The following is a 25,969-nucleotide window of genomic DNA, read 5'->3' as shown; positions in this document are numbered from 1 at the left end:
TTTACGGGACCACAAAATGTCACTTTTATCTTAACACAGGTATGACAGAAGACCAACAAGTGTAACCTTTTTTGCTTCAGTAGATAAATCAAAATTCACACTTCAGTACTGTCCTCAACAAGCATCCAATCTGGGCTTTATCTTGAACACAAGCAGGGGCATGTGACATAGCCATAATACTGACTGCAACTGCAAATGTCACAGATGAAATGGCAAGCAATTCTTCCCCCTTTGTGTGGAGATGGAAATAAGGACTTTGGTTTTCTACATTAATATGGTGTTTTAGCCATTTCACATTTTCACATCATCCCATTTGAGACCCACTGATGGGCACAGCTCATATAGTGTTCCTTTAGTCACAGATGTGTCTGCCAATATCAGGAGATTGTATTTTTGACCATCACAATGATCATCTGCTGCTCAGAATTTCAGAATTCACTATTACATTTCTGATTTGAATTATTTTCATTAATTACATCTGCACAATATCTATTCACACATTTAAACCTACCACTGCGATATGTGTGCAAATTGCTCATGGATTTGTGTATGTGTGTATGGCCAAGCCGGAGGATGTCCTTCAAATTAAACGCTTGTGGGGTTTCCATTCTGTTCCCCATGCTTCAGCAATGCGTGCTGCTTGGCAACGGTTGCTGGGAGACCAGGAGGTAAGGCCCTGCTCTAGATGAGCCGTGTGAGTGGAAGAGTGTGACTCGAGTAAGGAGCGCGAGGAGAGGCAAGAGCGTGGAAACAGGGCTGTGTGTTTGTATGGGGACGTGAAGACTAACAGGAGAGTGTTTTGACTATGAGGAGTGTGTGTGTGCGTACAGAGACATGAGAGCCATGAGGAATGCATGTGTGTATAAGGAGTCATGACGATGAGTCCTCAACTAGTCTTGCTGATCCTAGCACTTACCATCTGACTAGAACTGACAGTCGACTGTTTAAAAACAGCACTCACTGATGCACTTATTCTAACTGGACTCTACCTTTTTTAAATTGTCCTAGAATTGTTGAGAGAATTGCTTTACAATGTTGTTAGTCACTTTGGTTAAAAATGCATCAGCCAAATGTAATGTAATGTAATGTAATGTAATGTAATGTAATGAAGAGTGTGTGTACAAGGTGGAGATATAAGCACTAGGCTACTTCAAATTCATCAAGGCAAGAACGTGCATGTAATGTGTACATTATGTCCAGGAGCGAAGACTTTGTCAACATCCGTTGTAAGCAACTCTAATTTAATGAAGCATCTCACACACGCATCTAAAGATAGTGGCCAAAAACACTGATACCTCCACCACAGATGATAGCTTGCCATCCACTAGCAAAGAAGGACTCGGAGCAAAGTCCTCCAAGCAGCAAAAGCTAGATCTTTCTGCCTCACAACAAAAACCTATGACACAGGCTGAAGTCAACCATAGGTCTGTCGATGTGCAATATCTTGAATTTCCCCTTGGGGATCAATAAAGTATCTATCTATCTATCTATCTATCTATCTATCTATCTAATAAATATTGAAAGTTATGTAGCCTACAAACACCTGTCTGTTATACTCATTTCAACTGGCTGCTCAAAACTGCTCAAAAAATCCAAAATCTTTGACTTATAGCAACTTTTTTTTTTGTAACAGTAACGCAAATAGTTACTTTCCCTGGTAACGAGTTACTCTTATCATAGAGTAATTCAGTTACTAACTCAGTTATTTTTTATAACAAGTAGTGAGTAACTATAACTAATTACTTTTTTAAAGTAACGTTCCCAACACTGCTTATAGCCTACCGGTAGCCTATGTCTTTACCACAGTAGCCTATGCAACGCAAATAGGACTGCCTTCACATAGTAGGCCTAGACTTAATTTGCTTAGTTTTCTTTGGTCTTAAAATCTCCTGATAGGCTAACAACTTTTTTTTAACGTCACCCAAGACGTGCCGTCTGAAATGCACATGCGTTGTCACGGTTACATAAACAAATCTTGCACACAGGAAGAAAGCTGTTAGGTCTTTTTTACATTTTATTTTATTCTCAAAAAACAAACGTTTGCATCATGTAAAGCAGATCTGTTGGTTACCCAACATAATATGCTATTTTAAATGTACAGCTTCCAATGCATATCGCCCCCATGTGTCCGAACCCGAACCGAACCCGACTACAATTTCTAAATATTTGTCCGAACCCGACCAGACCCGTCAGGTACCGTCGGGCTCGGGTCGGGTAGCCACACTCTAGTCTGTATGGTGAGAGTGTGTGAGTGGACTATGAGAACTGTATTTGTATGTACTGTGATGTCTGGACTATGAGGAGTGTGTGTATGTACTGTGATGTCTGGACTATGAGGAGTGTTTGTATGTCTGGACTATAAGGAGTGTTTGTATGTACTGTGATGTCTGGACTATGAGGAGTGTGTGTATGTACAGTATGGGGACATGAGGACTACAAGGAGTAGGAGAACAGGAGTGTGTATGGAGACTTCTGGACTATGAGTGTGTGTTGTTACGAGAAAGTCTAGACTGCAAAGAGTGTGTGTATACATGAATGTGAGGACTATGAAGAGTGTGTGTATGTTTTGGTTTGTCTGAACTACAAGGACCATGTGTAGATGGGGATGTGAGGGCTAACAGGAGTGTGTGTGTGCACAGAGACGTGAAAACTAACAGAGTGTGCGTACTAGGACATGAGGACAAACTAATGTGTGTGTATAGAGACGTGAAAATTGAGTGAGTGTGTGTATGGGGACATGAGGACTATGGAGAGTATGACACTGTAAGGAGTGTGATGGGTGAGTACAATGGAGTGTGTGAAAATGAGTATGAAAAGCATGGGCCATCATTTAAGCAGCAATACTCAGCAAAAAGTAAAATGTGAAAAGACAAAAAAAAACAGAAATAGATTCATTGTGCCAAACAATGTACACTGACATCTTGGTCTGTAATGAAGAAGACATTATTTTGACAGTTGCCAGTATTTGCTTTGCAAAAAGCATGATCATGATGTCCCCATATAGAGCAAGCATATGGTTTCTATGTAACGGCATTAATGAATAAAGAGAAAAAAGGATTCTGCCTGCATATTGTTTATATGTGTGTGCAACACATAAATAGGATGGGAGGTTAAAGCTTGTTAAAGGAATGCTCTTATTGTACAGTAGTCACCTTAAATCCACATCAAGCAAGAAGTACACTAGGGAGGTATTCCATTCCTCCCTAGGTTCCTCCCCTCCCTTCCACCCTGCCCAATCACAGATGACCCTGAGCTTCTCTGATTAAACACCTTGGCTTGCTGAGACACTTCTTCCATGATTCTCAAGCTTTTACTGTAAATAAACCAATTAGCTGACTTGCTTTTGCTAAGATGGAGAAATGTACAGTGTCACATGGCTCATTGCCATCCCTCAGTTATGATAAGCAGTTGTAGATAGCTGATGTGTGCTACTTTTGCAGATTATTATGCTAATTTATGCTCGTAAATTCTTGCTCATGATATTACAAGTTCACTAAAGACCAGCACAGACCCCAGCGTTATATTACAGAACACATTTGTGCTGGTCAATTTATATTTATAGCCATCTAAAGGATAAGAGCAAACTCAATTCAGGCACTCTGAGTCTGCTATAAGTATACAAATCTGTCAACAAGCACAACCTGTCCATGCCCCATTTTCAGCAGTGCTGCATTGTACTGTATGTTTTGGAAACATACAGTACAGTAACCAAACTGACTAATTTTACAGTTTTTGCTGATTACATACACACTTTTTGCATAATTTGACTCACTCCAACTCTACAGACTCTTGTCAAAGCTCTACAGACAAGCCACAAAAGACATAGCACTTGGAGATGAATAACTCAATGTCAAAGTGAAACCCTGCAGTCGAAACATAACAATCCTTTTCCAAAATGACACACACATGCACTATTTGAATTACTCTTTCACATCAGTAACAACACACTGATGTGATTTATACAAAACACTTTATCTTGAAACTCAAAAAAATAGACAGCTGCTGTTTTTGTTACGATTGCAAGTTTAAAAACTGTTTTTTTTTTCAATTAATCACAAAAATGAAACAGAAATAACTTAAATAAAAAAGTTATATAGTAATTGCAAGGGATGGGGTGGCAGGTTTATAGATCCTGTTTTCAATTGGGACCTGGCTAGGGTTAGTCAAAGTCTCTTCCATATAACAACAACAACAACAACAACAACAACAAAACAATAGCACCTTTTCTTTATTTTCACCCCTAAGAGACCATGCCACTGTAGGCATTCTCATCCAATACATTTTACTTAATATCCAATGATGTAGAAATGTTCAACTGGTCTTCAATAGGATATTAGCCATAAGAGCTGAGACACATGCTCAAAATGGGGTAAAATGAGGTATACATATACAGTACCAACATTTATGGTCAAATAGTAACTTCTTACAGAAAACAATGAAATGCACATCTCAACTCTCCTCTTTGCTAGTCATCACATTACAGTCACATTGCACATGAACACTCCTCTTCTTTGTCATCATCTGCAACTCCATGGGCTTTAACTCACTAGATAGCAACATCTGACTGACAAGCTATTCTCAATTGAAAACTTTTTAGTCCAAGAGATGAAAAAAATTAGTTGAGATATGGTAAAGCAGTGCCCTTGGTGGGGTTTGGCATTAATGATCATCAGTGTTGATGCAAATGTTTTTTTGTGAGTTGAGCTAGTAGCTCTTGTGCTAGACATGCAGCTTCCCTAGAATCTATCACAGCGTTATCACACCGGCAGCAGCCTCTACTGCGAGGGGACTTGTGCATTGTGCTGAGTTCTTGGCCCGACTGCTCGCTCTCCTCTCCTCTCTCTCTCCTCTGCCGAGACTCACAGTTCTCCCCCTCTCACTCCATTTCAATGTTTATCTGTGTGCAGCTCACAGAGCGAGGAAGCAGCAGGCACCTGGCCAAGTGCAAGCGCACGCCCGTCAGCCCTGCATGCTCGCGTGGCTCGGCTCGGAGACGCATCTCCTCTCTGCACACGCCTTCCACACACACACACACAGACGCGCGCGCACACACACACACACACACACCTCCATTGTGGAACTGGAATTGCTGCTGCTTATCAAGGCTCAGATGGGGCTCCTGAAAACAGCTGCTGCTTCAGGCCAACACACTCGCAACCTATCCACGTTAGAAACTTTCAAATGTTCCCCTGTGATGATTAGTCAGAACAGAATACCCCTCTTGTTCTTAAGAGTGCATCTGGCCACATCTTATCCCTTATGAGCTCTCATCAACATGGGAAAGACACCTATTGTGTAAAGGCATGCACCTAATGCATCTAACAGGCATGCACCTAATGCATGCAACAACTGTCCCAATGTCCATATTTTCCATTAAAATGTCAGTTGAAACAGATACCAATCTACTTGATCCATTTTACTGCTGTGCTGACAGCCGTTTGACCAGTGGCAATTTGAGGCAACATAACCCAAGTACCGGTACTCCAAATATCCTTATTGCAATTCCCAGGCTTCATTTGGGCAGGCAATCCAGGCATATTAATGCCTGTTCAAGTAGATTTCTATAAATCGTGCTTTGTGCAACACTACTTATATTAAGTCTGACTTCTGCTGCTGCAATTATATCTCAGAACTCTCTCAGAACTTTTCTTAGAATTATAAGGCACTGTGACTGTTAATTAAGCATTACATATGTATAACAGACATTTTGAAAAACAAACATTTTGCTCCCGACATGGGAAATCATATCGCAATACTCTATAATAGCTTTCTCTGGGAATATTTGCAATGCAATGACTCCAAACTAATGGAAATGTGATTGAAAATAAAACAATTTTCATTGGCTTTCCCTGCAGCTTGTTAGCATGTTTAGCATGCCAAGATATCCTTATCTCATTACTGTTACTCTGTTGTGGTGCCTGATTGGAGACCTACATGATGAAGTCATGAAGTAAGGGAAGCGTTAAATGTTTCAAAAGTGTTGACAGTATGGATTTTGTCTTGAGGTGAATTGTTTGAAACAGACACAAAAATGAGTCAATAAAATGTCTGTGTGTTTTTTTCCCCAAAGAAACATTTTGGAGGGCATATCTTATTCAGTTTCCAGACAGTCTAGCAATTTATTGGCTATAAAATCACCTACTCTACTTACTCTACCCCACTGTCTAATCCACTGTAGCATCTGTAATGGGTATTGGCTGTATTGCTTTGCATACAAGTATAGTGGTTCTGTGTGTGCTTATGTATGTATGTATGTGTGTGTGTGTGTGTGTGTGTGCATGTATGGATAGTTTGGCTATGTGTGCTACTGTACAGTACTTCAACTCTTATTTTTTTAATAACTTTTTCTGCTGCCTTGTAGGCTACTGAATCTATACACTGTTTCAACATTTCCACTCAAACACACCTCCTGTCAGTTGGACAACACAAATGCTCATTTAACAGTTTTGTCATCTGTATACATGTAATAATCTGCAGGCCCTGTGGAGGAAATGTCGAAGGAAGATCAATGAAATTCTCACCACTGGACGGTTGAAACACACAGAATGCAGAGCAAAGCCACTATTGCTAAATGTGTAGTTTTAAAGGTTCAACAGTTTTATTGCCTGCTTAGAAATATGGCTTCTACAATAAAGGAATAGCAGTCAGGACTTTACTATAATATGAAAAATCTAAACCGCCAGGAGATGCTTTTGTGTGGCAGTCTGTGGATAAATGTTGTCCATGGTGCAGCTTCCCTGAGGTTTAGGGAACGTTTGAAGTAGATCCTGTGGAAAATATCACGAAAATGTATCTTCTGACAAAATACTGTAATGTTTTACTGTTGTCAAACACCCTCATATAAACAGATCAGTTGCACCATGTAAAACGGTGGCTCAGAGAACCATGGATGTCGCTTATAGAGGATACACATGTGTTTGGGAGAAAACACCAAAAATGTCCTCTTTCCAGCAATCAATGAGGTTCTTTGGCTGAATGCAGGTCAATGCCACCATTATGACAGTGCCATTGATGTATAGGGGGAGAACATTGAGGTGACCCTTCCATTAGGCTGCAGTGGGACTCAGGTGAACCCATGTGTGTGTTGTCAGCAATAACAGCATGAAGCACAAATTGACAGCACTGCTGAAGATTGACATGTGATGTGAATTGTAATGTGTGAACATTTTGAAATAATGTGATAATGGAGGCCATAATAAAAATGGATTCATTACAGTGATTCCCTTTGAAGCAAGGCTTCTCCCAGGAAAATATGTTGTCAAATGTACTTAACTTGGAGATTTTGTTCAAATGCCACAGAATAATGTCACATTGCTGTGATTACGACAGAAAAAGAGAATATTTCCATAATAGTGAACTGATCTGTCAACCATTAGGAAGATACCCACTGAGTGATGAGGACAAGTCTGACAAGAACCAGGCAACTTGCTCAGAGAGAGCTATGAGCAAAGGATCCCTGGATTGTGATGTCCTCTGATCAAATATGCAAGAAGTTTGGATGACCCCTGATGAGTTTTCTGACAGCAGACATCTTGTATGAAGTGGCCCTGAAGTCCCCACCACCACCACCACCACCACCACCACCACCACTCTCCTCCTGCCTACTTTGCGCCTCTGGTGGTTTGTCGGGCTCTCTACCACAAGCGTGTTTCATTCAGCACACGAGGAGGACCACATATTCCCATCTCAAGACCAGAGTTTAGAGACCACTGCGTGTCATCTTATGAAAGATTCAAGAGTGTCATGACAGCGGACAACACATTACACACAGCTGCCCGACATAGCATGCAGTGAGTGACATATCCCCATGGAGCAGCCCCTAAGCATGGGAATGTCTGGGTGAAGCTATGAAAGCTTCATGATCCCTCTCATCACCACCACTCATGTGTTACAGCGGACACCATCTTCAGCAGCACAGCACTGCACACATCTCCAAACCTCTCAAAGCCATTTGCGTGCAGCTGCTCTATGGTGGGCCTACATCAGACGGCATGCTACATTATATCTCAGACAAGCTGAAGGAAAACAATGAATGCAGTGTGTGTGTGTGTGTGTGTGTGTGAGTGTGTGTGTGTGTGTATTGTAATGGAGATTTAGAGAGAGGAGAGAGAGAGAGAGAGAGGCAGTATGAAGTCATCTAAAATGTGACACACTGAGGTCACTGATTGTTGCACATCTTTGATCACACATCTCGCACATTATCACCTTCTCGCTGACGACGCGCTGATCATACACCATGGCGTTCCTCGGAAGCCGAGGCGCAAAATGGCAAACATGCGATCAATATTCATTGAACTCAGCAACATGGCCTCATAAAATATGCTCGGAATTACTTAAGAATTCAGATTAGCAACCTGCAATTTCAAATGAATGTCCGCTGTCTACCTCTGTAGAATAACAAAAAATGCGTCCATGTGTGTAACGGCGCGCGTGCGTATGTATGTGTGTATGTGTGTGTGTGAGTGTGTGTTGCACATTCTATGAATACCTTTCATCCAATCCAGCACTTGTTTGGGAGTCCATTTACTGATGGGTTCCATTACCAAAGCCATTGTTGATGTCCGTATGTCCTCCGGATAAGATCCGCACTGAGGAGATGAACCATCCGATCTTGGATATCAAAAATATTATATGAATGACCATGGGATCCTGTCACTCACACACAGACGCAGGGCGCGCGGCAGGACCATGGCTGCTGGATACATCCTCGGGAAGGACTGCGACGGTGGGGTCCACGCGCGCTCACATACGTCTCTCCACCCCGCCCCCCTCCATCTCTCTCTCTCCCTCTCTCTGTAACCCACCGAGAAGAACCAGAGACTTGCTTCAGCGATGCGGTGCAATCACATGGTCCACGCGTTCGTCTTTGGTGAGGTGCAGAGATGTGTCACGTTTGTCTAAATATCAGCTGCTCAACTTAACCTATTAAAAAAATCTTATGTATATGTTTATATTTAGATTACAATTCATCAAAGGTGCTGGATTCATCCAATTCTGTATCACTAGCATTTACGTCAGCTACGTGCAGCGTTTCTCAGCTGTACGTCCTGATGCTCTGAGCGTGCCCATTTGATCGCTCACTGACGTAATTTTTAGCCAATATAAGTTTGAGCTGGAAAAGTATAGATCGGCGTATTTATCCAATGGCAGTTCTTCAGTGTGAGGTAACTGTCATGAGCTGCTCAATGAAAAGCAGGTCGTCGATAGCGAAGGGTGAATGTGTCACCACTCTAAATTACTATGGAGGGGACTGACCATTTGAGATAGAGATGAGTGTGTGTGTGTGTGTGAGAGAGAGAGAGAGAGAGAGAGAGAGAGAGAGAGAGAGAGAGAGAGACTTTCACACTCCACAACTGATGCCAGGCTTAATTGCCCATGTAAGTGCCAGTGGTGGATGTATGTGTGAAACAGCACATTTCTCACAAGCTGTTACAGTGGCTCTGATGCCTACACATAGGACTCTCACATGTACACATACTTTGCCCCCCCCCCCCCCCCCCCGCTCTCACTCATACACACACACACACACACCACACACACACACACACACACACACAGACACAGACACAGACACACACACACACACACGAACACACACACACACACACACACACACACACTAACACACACACACACACACACACAGACACAAACACACACACACACACACACACACACACACACACACACACACCACATGCTCACACAAATCCTGCAGGTCCTGTGCCCTAACAGCAGGTAGCGCTGTGTGCTTGGCACAATATCTATGCAGAAGGGCATGGACTAAGTGCCAGTGATTTGGTTATGGGCACAGAGCCCATTACAGTAACAAGCACATACTAGACATACCCATTGAGACATTCACAACCACATACCGGTATTTAATTGATTATGGTAAAAGCACAAATAATTAGCAGCACATAATTTTAGGGCTCAGAAAATCATTTATAAGCTAATTTATATAATGTATTAAATTGTGCATGACTTCTAGTATACCAATCAAAAACAAATCAAAAGTAATAACATGTAATAAATTGCATTACTTTGATGAAGTTATCAAAATAGTTGCATTACTGTACTTATTACATTTTTAACAGGGTAGATAGTAATCTGTAACCTATTACATTTCAAAAGTAGCCTTCCTAACCCTGCACATAAGGTATTATTATGGTCTCTCTATGTTCAGGGGTATAATAGGACACAATGTGGTCCTGGCCTTCTCTGTTAGCACTCTACAGTATATACTGTATAGGGCTAGTAGTAAGGCTAGTAAAACTGTGTTATACATTTTGTGACGATCCACAGATGTGACAGCACACAGTGATTTGTCTGTGTATACTAGATGGCTACTACAGTGCTGTCCATGTTCCCATTCTGTTTGGGTTTAGCAAGTTACAGTAAAAGTTAAGTCGAACTTGGCAGGCAGGGGCTTGAGGATGAAGAGTTGACATATTAATGGTCAACTGACCATTCAGTTTTTATTGGTCGGCTGAGGGGCAGATATCCTCAGCTCAGGAGAGCTGAAATGCGAGCTGGACGGCAGGCTGCAGGTGCTGAGGTAGTGAATGGAGTCAGTGGCAGGTCTGTCCTCCTGTGCCATCCACTGGCCACTCGGTACTGTCGGGTCCCTGGGCACCATCGCGGGCACCAGGCCAGGGCTCACGGAGGCCCCGCCGCGCGCCAGGCTGTCCTGCATGTGCTGGCGGTACACCTCCAGCAGCTTGGTCTCCAGGTATCCGTTCAGCATGGAGTTGGACAGTCTCTCGTGGCTCCTGATGGAGTCCAGCCCTTGCATGCTGGGTTCTATCACCAAGTACCCATCGTCGTTGTGCTGGGCCTGGTTCCCGAGCCATGGACCGGGCTCCCTCGCCACCTCAGGCCCTGGTAGTGCCTCCATCTCTCCTAGGTCCTGGGAAAGAAGCAGGGGGCCATCGTCGGACGGCACCACCAGCCACTGCGGGCTCTGGGAGCTGCGGTCTCCAAGATGGTCCCCTCCCAGCTGCAGGTCGGGGTAGTTCTTGCACAGGCTGGGGCAGCACCAGGAGCGATAGAGCTCCAGACCCCAGTACTCGTCTGCACTGCTCCTGGGGACCGAGCGGCTGGCAGAGCCTGGGACTCTTATCAGGCGAGTCTTATCAGGCTGCTCTGGAGCTGTCTTTCTCCCAGCTGGAAAAACACACACACACACACACACACAATACAAAGACAAAATGATCTTAAACTGATCACAATCAGAGTAGACAACTGACACAGAGAAGATAACTTCTACTCTCATTGTGTGACAGCCCAGTGAAACCTCTTTGTACACATTGATATTAGAGCTAAAGTGATATTGTGGTCAGCTCAACAGACGCTTTCAGAGATCTAAGACAGACAAATGCCACATCTCTCAGAAGAGTGATCTGACAAAACTGTTAAAACTGTCATATACACTACAGTGTATTTCACCTTCACCCAAGATGGGGCTGATCACAGTTGCTAAGTATATGATAGCAAATCATCAGTCATCATAAATCCACTGAACAAGCTGGATTTATACTCTGCAGAGGTACTTGTCTTTGTGAATACTGTTATAAAATGTAATGTGGACAACACACCTTCAATGTACTAATAATGTACTGTGCCTCTTGTGCATCTGATATGTCTTAAATTTATAAATATTTAACAGTGATATGGCACTCAATTTTCTGATAGCCTAGCCATTATGTAACATACTTTATGGAAAATATGCTTAAAATATATGCTATATAATACATAATATAATATATTATATATAAACTTTATGGGTCCTAATTTGAATGATGAGCAAAGTGCAGAGTTAGTCTTAAGTCTATTAAAGTTGATTTAAAAATAGGCAAAATCTGTTTGCTAATTTAACACCATGGACAAGCCTTGAACCACAAACATGGATGAGTCTGGTCAGTGCTCCTATATGCCACATAGCTATAGTTAAGTATAAGTATATATACTTTTTTGATCCCGTGAGGGAAATTTGGTCTCTGCATTTAACCCAATTGGTGAAACACAAACAGCACACAGTGAACACACAATGAGGTGAAGCACACACTAATCCCAGCGCATTGAGCTGCCTGCTTCAACGGCGGCACTCGGGGAGCAGTGAGGGGTTAGGCACTTCAGCCGCGGCCCACTGGTCGGGGCTCGAACCGGCAACCCTCCGGTTACAAGTCCAGAGTGCTAACCAGTGGGCCACGGCTGCCACAAGTTCATGTATGAGAAATAATGACAATACATTTCCTAGTGTCTATGATCAACAAAGCCACTTGAGCTTTTGACACACTGAGAGTGATTCAACTTCCCTACACTTTTAACACACACTTCCCTTCCTGTTAGGTGTGGGCTAGCACAATGGAACACCTTAAAACCACTACACAGAGTCAGCCAATGGTCACATAAGAGACAACCCTTCTATTCTCATCAAGCCCCTAAAAACAGCATCTTTATCAACACACAGATGACACATTAAAGGAACCGTATGTAAGAAATGTATTTCAATTAATCATAAAATGACCCTGATATGTCACTAGAGATTAAGAAATCATGTTCATTTCAAATACTTATATCACTGACAACAGTAGTCCGGCCAGGATATTGTCATTTAAAAAGTGCAGTCCTCAACTGATGTCATGTTGTGTTTTCGTCTGATGCGCCACTCCCCACCTATCTACTAATCACAAAGTCAGTATTTCGGCATCCGGGATGCCAGCTCTGCCAGTTGGGGGGGGGGGGGGGGGGGGGGGGGGGGCGCACAATCTTACATACGGTTCCTTTAATATGAATAAATATGTATGCAGTTCATTTACAGACACAGTATCAGTCTTTACCCAGATCAATGGTTTCAGTATTACATACTCAGTACATTTCCTACCTTTGGTAGACCTGTGAGTTCGTGGTGACCGGGGAAAGCTGCTGTCTACACAGGTTTCAGCAGGGGGCGCTGTTGGACTGCTTTTGAGCTGTTTGGTTGCAGGGGAGTCCACACTGTACCCCCTGTACTTCAGTGTGGTCAGGAAGCTTTCACTCAGCATGTTCCGACACCAACATAAATACCGCAGGAGGTACAACAACATAAAGCACAGCCAAACATAAATATACTTGCATAGTTATATAATTTACAAAAGGAGAGATCAAGTTCCACCTTACCGTGACACAGACAAATCATATGCTGTTCACAGAACACTGATTATCTAAAGGTATACCTTTTAGCTGTGACACCATATAGCTCATCATATTGTTGCATTGTTGTCAGTTTACCTCACCCTTAACATAAAAAATATCCATATACTTTAAGTCTTCAGAAGATTTTAAGAACTGAAAGTGCAACCTTTTGTACACACTATTGCACATCAAAAATATTACAAGCTCCCTCCATGGATAGTTTACATTTCTGTATGTAGGTATGTAATCGAAGGTTATGTCCAGTCACCTGTAATACACCAACATACATAAGTACGTAAAAACCCAACTTACCATCAAATGAGACCCACCCAAATGAATGAGCAGGAAATGTGAAAGAGTGTGTCAGTTGTATGACACCAGATTTAACATAGCCTTCTGCTTCCTGTTTATGGTCTGCTGACCTTCTAACTTAAATGTGTGTCCAGGTGAATTCACACCTGTAGGGGTGTCTCAATAGCTGCTGCTCACTTCATGGAAGTGGTAAGTCCAACTCTAAAGCTGCATGATGATTTCTGAACTCCAAAAAAGTCTTCTTAAAAAAGAGGAAGTTTAAAAAGTTGCATTAAACCATCCCCCATTCTTCCTCTTGCCCTGTATGTCTATCAAAAACTCTTGCACGCACACACACACACACACACACACACACACACACACACACACACACACACACACACACACACACACACACACACACACACACACACACACGTTATATGTTATCTGTCATGTCACGTATGTCACAGAGAAATTTTCATGAAATGCAATAAACAAGGAGTTCTTGTGAAAAGCATTGAAAAAAAGATATTTGCCTCATTCTAAATAAAAAGGGAAGTGTAAATAGCCGTCCTGTTACCGGAACATCTGTGTGACAGGGCACTGTTATTCATCCTCACTGTTAGTCACTGTCAAAACAATTACAACAGATGACTTTTGAGTGTTTTTTATGTCTTCCAGTTCTGAGTGACTATTCATTTACTGTAAAGAAGACATCTTGTAAAAGAGTTTTACAGGGACTCCTAGTGGTTAGTTTTAGAAATTGTAATCTAACTCTGACAACCATGATGCAATCTAACATTATGCAATTCAGATTCCTAAGATTTACTTAGTGTCTTTCCAGTGAGTAACCAGTACGTCTGACCATCACCAGTCTGGTGCTCATTCAACATGTTGAAATTGGGGGAATTTTATAAATGATCCATTAAGTCCTCTCAAATGCATTCGTCATACAATTCTATCCTTGTTTGTTTATGGCAACGATTTGCAGATGCATGGAAGTACAGTCAATCGGAAGGCCAATCTACACCTAAAAATGATCATTATACTATGTTGATATAAATAAATAAATAAATAAATAAATAAATAAATAAATATAAACATAAATACTACATTAGTATTACTACATACTACATTACTACATGTGTGTGTTAGGACGATTCTAAGGGCCCAGCACTGACAGGGGGCAGAATTATTGTCTGTCATAGGGCCCAAATTTTCTAGCTGCGCCCCTGGTGATGCCTATCGCTTCAGGTCTGAATGCCCAGCTTGTCTTCTCCAGACATCGTTGTTATTGAAAGCGATGCTGAAATTCATAATGGATTCATCATAGTATTTCTATTTCTGCAATATATTTACGGTTTGCAGATGTTACTAGCGGACTCCAAATTTGCAGTTGAGCATGACGCTCTCGTTTGCCGTGTGGCATTCCAACACATTCCTCATTATCCTCTCCTTCATGCCTCCTGTGGAGCTGCTTCTGCCTTTCTCACACGTATTTTGGATGTCCTGCGTTAGTTTTGGCTGGTTTGGGTGTTTTTTATTATGGTTTTACACGTGAAATCGACTCGACATAAATGGGTTTGTCAGCTGAGTATTTGGCTGTTCACTCTCTGAAAATCACAACCCTGATATTGACCCTGACTAACTAAATGAGCAACTGAAACCATGAAGTCCAAAAAAGTCCATGAAAACCATGTAGTGTAATTTATTTACAAAACAAAATCTTGATGAACAAAAAAAAAAAAACGAAAACTCTGAGACTAAACTGTGGTGAAAAGCTACAAAAATTCTCAGTTCATATAAACTCAAATGGACAAGGCCTACAATCTAATTTTGATGCTTTGGTTATCAGACGAGAGATTAAGCGCCCGAGTGAGGTTAAGGCAGAAGTCTGGTGCAGAGAGCTGAACTCAGGGAAGGAGAGGGTGCAGGATGACGCAGGAGGATGGATGCAGACTTTTCCATACACACATAAATCTCCCTTCGATTTGGAATTACGGGGAATGGAGGGACACAGAGAGAGAGAGAGAGAGAGATGGGGATGGGAGGGAGGGATGGGTACCAGGCTTCCTGTCTGTGAACGTCGTTGAGAATCCACTTCGATGATGGTGACTGTTTTTCTAGCTCTTGCGTCCTCCATTTTCTTTTGCCCTCTTTTTCTCTCATTTGCTCACTCTATCTGTCAGCGCCACGTCCACGTTCTGTCAAACTGTTAGTGTTGAGATTTGGACAGATTTGGTTTGTATAATGGTCGTGGCGGGCGTAACAGTATAGCAGTCCAAGAGCCCACACACACACACACACACACACACACACACACGCGCCCATATGCGCACACACGCACACACGCACACACACACACACACACACACACACACATTCCACAGTTTTGTCATGGATTTCGCATTGAGGGAGTGTTTCTGAACAGCAACAACCTGCTGCAAATTTCTTTCCTTAAACAGGCAAAACTGTATGGGCATGGATAAAGTGGGCATTCGTCTCTAGGGGTTTAAAGAAGCTTTGAGACCAGTGAAGTTTTGCTTTCTCGTGAAGTTTGTCTGTGAGTTCAGACTTGACACTGGACATGTTGCTGAAAAGTTACTATTTTGCATGTTATTTTCTTTTGTTGTTTTTGTCAAGAAAGATATAAATGTATTCTACTTATTTCTAATTTGATGTTTTTCCTTGCAACAATTATCCATCCACTTCACAGTGGTACACCTACTATTAATATTACCAAATTGGCAGTTTCTGTCACAGTTTTTTTCAAATGCTTACACACTAAATCTTTGCTTGTCACACAATTTTCTAAACATGTCTTCCAAACATCATAACCCCACACCAAATCTGCAAAACCATACGCTAATTCTCAGTGTTTGACTCACTCTCTCTCTTCACATGTGTAAACACCCATTACTTTACGGAACACCATCCAGTCATTGCCTTAGTATAGGCCTATAAATAGATACTCTATATGTAGGTATGGACCCTTTCAATCTGGCCCTAGAGGATTTCAGAACCAATGCAGATACTTTGAAAGAAATGTTCTACAAAAAGTCGACTTTATGTATAGTAAAACTTTTTTTTTTACTATATTTTTGTGTCTTTTTTGTGTTTTTGTGTCATTTTTCTATAGACCTATGAATACATACACAACCCCCCCCCCCACACACACACACATACAGACAAACACACACACACATACACACACACACACACACACACACACACACACACACACACACATTTCTTTGGAAAAAGCAAAGTAATTTGATAGTAGTCAGTCATTTCCATAGGCAAAATCAGCTTTTTCAAAACTCCATGTACATCTGGTGGTCATTGCCTCATCTGGTGGTCTATTTTGCTTTGATTTGTTCTTGTTGGCTGTAAAATACTGTATTCACAACAGCAAATTATTTGGGAAAAATCACTATTTTTTGGCTTGCATTTTTACTGTGTATTTCAACTTCTCTCTGTACAGTGTAGATACCGTAACTTTCATTCTTGTATGGAAATACATAAAGCCTATGAAAGACAGAAGAGCGTTAGGTTTTGAGCAACAGTGTGTACATGATGTATCCAAAATGTCATATTATGACAAAAGTGTTTGTAATGTGAGGTGTGTTTATGACATTTATGACAAGATGTGTTTATGACATTTTGAATGTTGTGTGTCATTTTGCTGGAGATTTGAGACATTTTGCATTTTGTGTGAGCAATTGTTGGTTTTGTGTGTGGAGTTTTGAAAAATACAGACACAGAGTTTTGAAAGCGTGTGTAAACAGTTGTAAAAAACTGTAAAGCAACCAGCTCCATGCTGTCTGTGGCCTGGGAGGCTGTAATTGACAGTAGATATATGTGGATATTTGTTTTTTACTCTGGAAATGGGTCATTTTCACACGACTGGCACAGGGTATGTGTCTCCTAGAATAGCTGTCTTGGGAATGTTTTACAGAGTTCATCAGGAGGGGTGTGGGAGGTCAGTGGTGGTCTCTCCTCTCTCCATTAAAACAAGCCTTCGGCCTGCTTCTCAGCGGGGTGTAAGCACGGGGGACGATGCACAGGCTGGGTATTTTAAGAGCTTTCTGCTTTTCTTTTTCTGTGTGTGTGTGTGTGTGTGTGTGTGTGTGTGTGTGTGTGTGCATGTATGTGTTTGTGTGGAGGGTGATGGTGGGAGCACCCTGATGCAGTTCATAGGGCTCCACACAGGAAACCGCGAGGATCTGTGACCCGTGGTCCGAATTTAGGAGGTTTCATAAGGACGGATAGCTGATGCGGAGACGTGAGAACACGACACGGCTCATTCCAGAGCCTCTCTCAGGCCTGTAGGATGGACAGAGTGTGCTGGGTCATCCCATGAGGGCTCTCCGACATGGCCGACCCCAGGGGCCCCCAGTTGAATTCAGCTGCCAAGGCCCTGTGCCTCCCTCTGTGGAGCAGAAACAGCTGCCTGTGAACAGCCCAGGAGCAGAGCCACCATGGCAACTACAACATACATGACATGACGCACATCTTCTTCCTATTAAGTCATGAGAAGCATATTTAACACAATACTGTATCACAGATACTGTATTTATAGCACATTGTGCTTGGACATCCCTTTGACCTACACAGCCTCCGCCCATATGGGTCATATACAGCTTCCTTAGGCATATATTCTTTGTCTCCAATACATGTCATATGCCAAATGAAATGGTTATGGCCACATTCATACTAAAAGACATACACATAACTTTGAGTTACATGAAAATATTTACTTACATAAACTGTATGCGATAATATATAATATAATTGTGATAATGTAGGAAATGACTATGAAATTTGCCAGTTTTTGGGGTAGATTCATGCTTTATTCTGATTAAAGTCATACAATTTCCTCTCAATTTCTTTCCTTTCTTTGTACAGAAAGTTGAGTGTTTGCTGTGATAATTGATATGTTTCCACCTAATTTGTCACATCAGAGACAATACTATTATGTCCCCACATATACAGTAGGTTGGAGATATAGTGTTATGTCCCCACTTAAACACCACTTAAACAGTACTGTAGGTTGGAGATATAGTGTTATGTCCCCACTTAAACAGTACTGTAGGTTGGAGATACAGGTTGGACCCATGAGCAGACCCAATAAGGTTATATTCAAAGAAGGCACAGTGTGAAGTCAAAATAAGCAGTGACAAAAAAACTTTCAAAACAAGTCCAGATACAGAAAGCTCAGAAAACAGAAATAAGAACCAGGGGTTCAAGGCAACGCAGGCACACAAAGGCCTGAGAACAAAAAGATGCATACAAAAGACAGAACGTCAACTAGAGAAAAAACACACTGACAATGGCGTGTTCTACAGTACAGTATCAAACCTGATGTGGACAAACGTTGCTGATGCTGATCACAGACATAGGCTCACATTACATACTTAGAAATGTACAATTATGATAATTACAACAGATTTGAACCATACTGCTGACTCCACTCTGCTTTTCTCCAGTGTTCAACGGTGTACATCAGAATCCCTTGCAATCCATAGGGAACACTGCTGTGAGGAATGTCCATATAAAGATATGGCAGAGTCGGCCTTCTGTTCTGTGCCACAGCCCAATCCAACAAAAAAAGACTTAAATTCAAGGTTGAAAGTGTATAGTCACAAAGGGCCCTGCAACAGTTTTTGTATCGGCAATAGAGATGTAGCCGTTGATAATGGAAGTAGAACATTTCCCTAGTGGCAAAAATGTCAAAATAATTGTGCATTGCAAAGTACACTCGATTGACTCTTGGTTGCTGCTGTTGGAAAGGGCTGAGCAATGCAAGGTGATGCGTGACCTATATGACTGATCATACAACAATATCATATATATTACATATGTGCTTTTAGTGCCAAATATGGTGTATCATTCCATTAGGTCAGAAAAGAATCATGTATTTTCAATAGAACTTAGCCAAACGTAGCATTTTATAAGATTTCCTTCAACAGTGCCCAAAACTCTCATGTGTGAGTAGTTCCATGGTTCAGCAGTGTAATGCTGCTATGTCTTCCAACAATACTGGGCAAAAAAAGATTTGTTCAAAATTGATTTGAAGAGCCAAAAAAGGCTAAATTGTCCTTTTCCACATATAAAGTGCAATACGCGGTCCATAACCTTTGGCATTATTTTGTGATTGGGACTGCATTTCCTCTCCAGCTCAAATTCCACAAAGATTAAGATCATTTTTTTTTTTAAATCTTTTCTTGCCTTCCAGCAAAACAGTGAGGTCATAAGCAATAGCCACTGCTCTGTTTACGTAGCTTATCCTCTTACATTTATCAAATAGTGAGATGACATACGGACGGCCCTCAGATAGGTGATCTCTGGTCAACTTTCCTTCTCTTTCTTCTGTTCTTTTCTGCTCGACAATGCTGTAATGTTTTGTACTTGCCATTTTCTTTGCACAATGTAGTGCAAGGGTGTGTTATTGTTCTGTAGCTGGCTTCCAAAATTTCTTCAGTTTTGGTGTTGAGCAATGACAGGAGGTTCCCAAGTGCGTTATAACACCTCTCAACAGTCCCTCTTATTCATCAGATGAAGTTTTAGGAGAACGTGGAATCCTGGAAAAGTAATACAAAGCTCACAGGAAGCATTGCGCATACAGGTTACCGAAAGTAAAGGGAAAGAATTAGACAGATAGACTACAAGAGAAACAGCTACAAGATCAAAATACCCATAGGTCCATATTTAGGAGATCACAAACAAAAGATATATTGCTTCTTGTTTTCCCCGGAAACTGTGGAGACACTTATCTGCCCCAAACGGAAGAGCTCATGTTCTTGGTTAATCAGATAATTGGCATGTTTATAAAGGCAAGACCCCCCCCACACACACACACACATACATCTGCATGAACAAGAAGTCAAGCCCAGTCGATGCCACTAAAGTAGGGCCTCTCCTTCCTTAATTGTCATTAATTATGCTACTAAAGATGATGTTACTTACAAGATGTGAAATTACACAAGACGGATCACCTGACCTCAAATCTGAGCCATCTTATTTATTTGCATTACTTCGGTAACTGGAGAATGTTTTGATGTTTCCCAGGCAGCATACCAAGAACGGCTAGTACGATCATCATCATTAAGATCTGTAACAGCTCCCAATGAGTAGGGAGCTTGCAATCACCATCATCTTACATCTCATTAGAAGCAAATTTATCAATCATTATAGTGTTGTCTTTCAGCATGGTGGAAAAAAACCCCTCTGTATTTAATTAAGACAGAAAATCCACACCAACAACATCTTGATTTAATTTCAGCCCCTCTTTGTGACGTGGTGTGAGCGTCATTATTTTTGACAGGAGTCTGGGGACTGGTTTTTACTGGCGATCGAGAAAGGCCAATCCTGAACTTCTGGCATACAGTCAACTCACTTTCTATCCCCCTCCAACCCCCCCACTCTCTGCATCCCTCCTCCCTCGTCTCCTCATCGACATGTCCCTCAAGAGCAGAGGAAACATAAAAAACTTTGGGAGAGCTTGTACATCTGCCCGGCTGATCAGATACATACGCAACACGCACTTGCATACAAACGCACAAGTCATACTACTGGACCTTGCTCTCACATCTCTGGACTGCTGCTTGGATTAAAGGCTGGATCGTTCTCCTGTCTTAAGAGACGGTAAAAAGCGAGATTGGACTTGGGGGCAACTGGCAACCACTGGAACATCTGTTACTGTGTAAGGATCAATTCAAACTTGCCATACTATAGAATTGTGAACTGTGCAATATTAATAACTGTAAGGTAAACATGGCTTTGCATACCGTGTGAGTTACGTGTGTAAGGATTAGCCTGCTGTGTGTTTTAACTAGTAATCTAATCTGGGCACATTCCACGGAGAGAAAATGCACAGCAGACCTCTTTTCTCCAGCGAGTGTGGTGATATAAGAGAAAACACATCATGGTTCATAGTTCATATGTATTTTTGATGTTTTTATGTGAAACTTAGTATTTGCAGCAGAGTCAGACGAGAGAAGACTTTCTGTTTAAAATATCTACATGTGAAAGTGAAAACACAGAGAAAAAACTGGACATCTAAAAACTGGAAAATACTTAACTGTATGAAGCTGATAATAGACTTAGACAAAAACAGCTTACCTGAATTATCTCACGCTGACCATAAAAGTGACAAAGATTCAGGATGAAAAGCAAAATGGTAGCCAACTCTTTTATCTATTGTTTAGGTAAATATGATTTCAATTGAAGATTCATACACTATGGATCATCAGATATAATTTCTAGTCTAATTGTAATAACTATTCCAAAGGTTCCCTGAGAATAACATCTCATGTATGCTATACAGTCCTCCAACAAAAAAAGTAAACTCATAGCAACCAATTATACCAATTTGTTTTGGATTTTGTATGAGTTATTATATCCTGGTTTGGTTATGGCTTAATAACCACCACACTTTGCAATAGGTGATATTTGTCTTGTGCAATATTGTAAAGAGTCCTCTCATAGAGCAGATATGAGCGGCTCTTTGCAGCCTTCGTGTCTGCGTTACATAATGACGCTGGTGGAGTGCGTCCAGAGTCATGGGGGCCCCCTCAGCCGAGTGGGGAGGAGGCGAGGGGGCTTTCTCAGGCTACAAATGTCCTAAGGGGGAACTAGAAAAACCACATTGAAACAGCCAATAATAGTTGGCCAACTATTGCCTCGCAGTCACACCAAATGTACACATATGGATGCATTCTCAATCCGAAGTACTTCCTCTACATCTTTCTCACACACTCACACACATACACACACACTAACACACATGCACACAAGCACACTAGCATTTTCCCATATGTACACAGACGTAGTAAGCACATACGTTCACTACTTACTGTCAGTTTATACTCCTGATGAAGCACCAGTGTGGCTCGTCATGCCCTCTTTCAGTTCCCATTCGTAATTATATAATGGCAGGGAAGGAACAGCTGCAATGGTCAGGGTATTTGCGCAAACAAGCAGGGAAATATTCTTCCTCCATTCGATGGACAACTGGTACCCTTTCACATGTGTCTTAACTCACTGGAGACTCAGTTGTCTGAGAGCCTCAATTGTTTTGGCAACCCATAACATTTTGTGTATGATTTAAGGCTGCCCTTTGGGACTTTTTTTTAACATTTTGCTTTCTTGCAAACAGCCATGCGGCAACGCTCTAACAACACGAGCATGAGTTTTTCGAAGGACTCAGAAGGGTTGTTTATCATCATAACTGTCTTCTGAGCTCACACTTCTTCTTCCCCCCATTTTCAGCAGCTCCTCTCAGTTTCTCCAGTGAGGTCAGCCCAGAGCAGCGATCCCAATGGATACCGAAAACGGCCAGAACATCTCTGTGCCAGAGGCGTCCTGCGACTCATTCTCCCCATCTTTGCACCAGAAGGGCCTCGTCCCCGCCATGTACAGCGTCATCTTTGTACTCGGTTTCCTCGGCAACGTGCTGGTGGTGTGCGTGCTCTGTCGGCGTTCGTGTCGGCAGACAGTGGCCAACACGTACCTGGTCAACCTGGCCATGTCGGACCTGCTGTTCCTGTCCGGACTGCCGTTCTGGGCCGTCTACTACTCGCTGGACTACACCTGGGTGTTCGGCTGGGTCATGTGTAAAGTGTGCGGCGGCCTGCTGTCGCTCAACGTCTACGCCAGCATCTTCTTCATCACCTGCATGAGCGTGGACCGCTACCGGGCCATCGTGCACCCGTTCCGCTCGCAGTCCAGCCGCAGCGTGTGCCGGGCGCGGGCCGTGAGCGTCGCCATCTGGGCCATCGCCGCCCTGAGCACGGTGCCCAACATCTGGTTCCGCCAGCTGCACCCTCTGGCGGCGCTCAATGTGACGGGCTGCGTGATGGCCTACCCGTCGGCCGAGTGGTACCCGGCGCAGGCGCTGGCCAAGAACACGCTGGGCTTCCTGCTCCCGCTCACCGTCATCGTCACCTGCTACTACCGCATCGGGCGCCACCTGCTAAACACGCCGTCCATCGAGCAGGGCCCCGAGCACCTGGACCGCGTGCTGCGCATGGTGGTGGCCGTGGTGCTGGCCTTCTTCCTCTGCTGGTTCCCCTTCCACGTGCTGACCTTCCTGAGTGCGCTGGCCTCGCTGGGCGTCCACATGCCGTGCTGGGTGGAGAAGGCCGTGGAGGCGCTCATGTCCTTCTCGCTCTGCCTGGGCTTCTCCAACAGCGCCATCAACCCCTTCCTCTACTGCTTCGTGGGGAACCACTTCCGCGAGCAGCTGTGGCGCCTCTACAAGGAGAAAGCGCCGCGCCTGTCCCAGAAGAGAGACTCCATCAGCACGCGTCTCAGCTCCTTCTCCAGGAAGCTGAGTGACCTGAGGGATCCGGGGTTCCCTGATACGGCCAACCTGCGCTTGGCTTCGCCCTCCACCTCATAATGCTCATGTGGTCAGAGCCACACTGTGGGCATCTTTCACTCGTCAGTCACACACCCTTAGGCTCCCCCTGAGGTTCTTCTATCCCACTTCTGGACAAAGCCAAGAAAGGGCCTGTTGATGACATGAGCTTTCCAGAGTCTCAAAGTCCAGAGTGGCGAGCATCTTTAAGCTCTTAGAGCAGACTTCAGGTTAGCTCTCTGCATGGAAGAGTGGAGACTCCATGGGAGAGAAAAACCTGGGCAAAGATTATGTATTATGAACTAAATCTCTATCTGTATCATACTGAACTGATCATCACAACATTACAGTACTTACAGATGAACAGAGACAAAGTTGACCCAGAAACACATTGGAAGCTAACTGGTAATTGTAAAAAAAGTGTTGCTAATACACCCTACTGTATGTGAACATGACACATTTAGAGTTCGATCAATCAATGAATCAAATCCAGGAAAGCTCTGGGAAGGTGAGAGGAACTGGACATTTTGTTCTAATGTTGAGAGTGTTCATTTGAAGTTGTTGGCCCTATAACAGCGATAGCATGGACAGTTAGCTGGTTTACAGTTGATTCCATTGTTGCGAAGCCTGCCTCCAGTCTCAACCGTCGTCCTACTATCGTTGTTATAGTTACCCTTCATAAGCATTGATATGAAACAGTGATTACATTTTTTTTACCAGATCTACTTCATAGGTGTCCCGTTATTCAGAATTAAAAGCCACCCCGCCAGCCAATCAGAAAATAGTATTTCTTCTCTCCGGGTGATAAATGTTTATAAACTTAAAGTATAAACTTTATACATTATTTCATATAAATGGGTATTCTCCCACAGGGTTTAGGCTGTAGTTTAGAAGTAGGGCTATAAAGTGTCATATTTAAAATACTTGCTTACATTTATACCAATTTGCCAGTAGTTTTGAATCAGCAGGTTTCTTTTTTGTACATAAAGAATCACCAAAGTTTCTCTATCTAAAGTGAAGGTGTGCTGCAGACGAGGGAAATAAAGAAAATATATTCACCTACAGTAATATAACCATCGGTACTGATGTTGCTATTAGAACATGAGACATGTATAAAACGTGTTAATGTTAATAATTAATAGTAATAATAATTTGATGATGTATGTAATATTATATAAACATATAAAACTGTGCTGAACTTTGTAATATTAGTCTCACTATGTGTTGTGCCTGTCCACAGAACCTATAAAAGCGCTTTTAAAATAACTTGTCTGCACTTGAGAAAACATGAATAAACGTACGGTACAATTTCCAACTGTTTCCTCATCTTCTCTCCTTTTCAGGTTCCTGTTTCTATTTTAATTGGTGCTTCAAGGTTATGTTAATTACTTACAAAGCTCTGAATGGCATAGCACCTTCATATATTGTATCTAGGGTGGCCATTTCCATAACACCAAAAAGGAGGAATCTTTGCGGCATTTAGTGAGGCAAGAATAATTAGGACTCTGGTAGCCTAGAAATCTAGATGCACCCTAGCAGCAGCAAATTACATTTGCTTCCAGGGCTAGTCTAGCAACTCTCTGTTGGCTTGTGAGCTCGAAAAATTAAACTTCTATCAGCCCAATCAAATCGTGTATAGAGTCGTTAGGCAGGCTTAACATAATGATTGATGGCAGAGTTGCAACGGTTTGGCTTGAATTCCCTGCTACTTGAAAACAAAGAAGATGGATGGTGCTGTTGGCCAACAGTGTGACACGATTTAAGCTTTTTTTAAGTTGGCAAAAGTAGCCAACTAGCCAATTAGCTCCGCTGGTGGGAAAACGTATGGGACTCAGCGCTGTCCTATTGCGTGCAGAGGGAATTTGAAAGACAACCGATTATCCCACCCCTCGGACTGAGTACTGCAAACAGTGAGTGCCCAGACTCTACATTTTAATGTGGGTCTGGCTCGTCAGGCTAGGACTCTGGTATAGGCCTACTCCAAACTACAATGCGATTTTGTCTATGATAACGATGGTATCATGATACAGTGATTCTGAAATACTCTTCATTGCAACTAGCCTATTCATTGCAAGACAATTTGATCTATGATATATCATGATGTATGTGTAATAATAAAAAATATTTAAAAGTGTT

General features: G+C 42.4%; 3 protein-coding genes across 4 annotated transcripts in view; 1 reads left to right on the top strand and 2 right to left on the bottom strand.

Moving 5' to 3' along the window:
* Window positions 1-8,552, bottom strand: part of LOC143111432 (connector enhancer of kinase suppressor of ras 2) — a 33,937-nt gene extending 25,385 nt beyond the window's left edge. The window contains exon 1 of the mRNA XM_076273670.1: window positions 8,489-8,552. Within this exon, the coding sequence (XP_076129785.1) occupies window positions 8,489-8,552 (64 nt within the window). The remainder of the gene's footprint in view (window positions 1-8,488) is intronic.
* A 1,310-nt stretch (window positions 8,553-9,862) lies between these two features.
* Window positions 9,863-13,797, bottom strand: LOC143112420 (uncharacterized). The gene is made up of 2 exons (XM_076274688.1): window positions 12,887-13,797; window positions 9,863-11,166 (listed from the first exon to the last, which is right to left on the bottom strand). Exons 1-2 carry the CDS (start codon window positions 13,086-13,088, stop codon window positions 10,472-10,474), a joined length of 897 nt encoding a protein of 298 aa, XP_076130803.1. The 5' UTR covers window positions 13,089-13,797; the 3' UTR covers window positions 9,863-10,471.
* A 7,155-nt stretch (window positions 13,798-20,952) lies between these two features.
* agtr2 (angiotensin II receptor, type 2) lies at window positions 20,953-25,124 on the top strand. 2 transcript variants are annotated; one of them, XM_076273722.1, is made up of 2 exons: window positions 20,953-21,175; window positions 22,747-25,124. In XM_076273722.1, the coding sequence occupies exon 2, from the start codon at window positions 22,793-22,795 to the stop codon at window positions 23,873-23,875; it is 1,083 nt and encodes a 360-aa protein (XP_076129837.1). In that variant the 5' UTR covers window positions 20,953-21,175; window positions 22,747-22,792; the 3' UTR covers window positions 23,876-25,124. The 2 variants fall into 2 exon arrangements, with proteins under 2 accessions (XP_076129837.1, XP_076129836.1); XM_076273721.1 differs by having other exon boundaries at window positions 22,744-25,124.
* The last annotated feature ends 845 nt before the right edge of the window (window positions 25,125-25,969 follow it).

Source organism: Alosa pseudoharengus, unplaced genomic scaffold, assembly GCF_046254945.1.
Source record: "Alosa pseudoharengus isolate Yale_2024_CS ecotype anadromous, Long Island Sound unplaced genomic scaffold, YU_APseudo_1.1 YU_APseudo_1.1_scf_8, whole genome shotgun sequence".
Classification (NCBI taxonomy): domain Eukaryota; kingdom Metazoa; phylum Chordata; class Actinopteri; order Clupeiformes; family Clupeidae; genus Alosa; species Alosa pseudoharengus.
The sequence above is the reverse complement of the archived record's forward strand: the minus strand, read 5'-3'. Positions and strand labels throughout refer to the sequence as shown.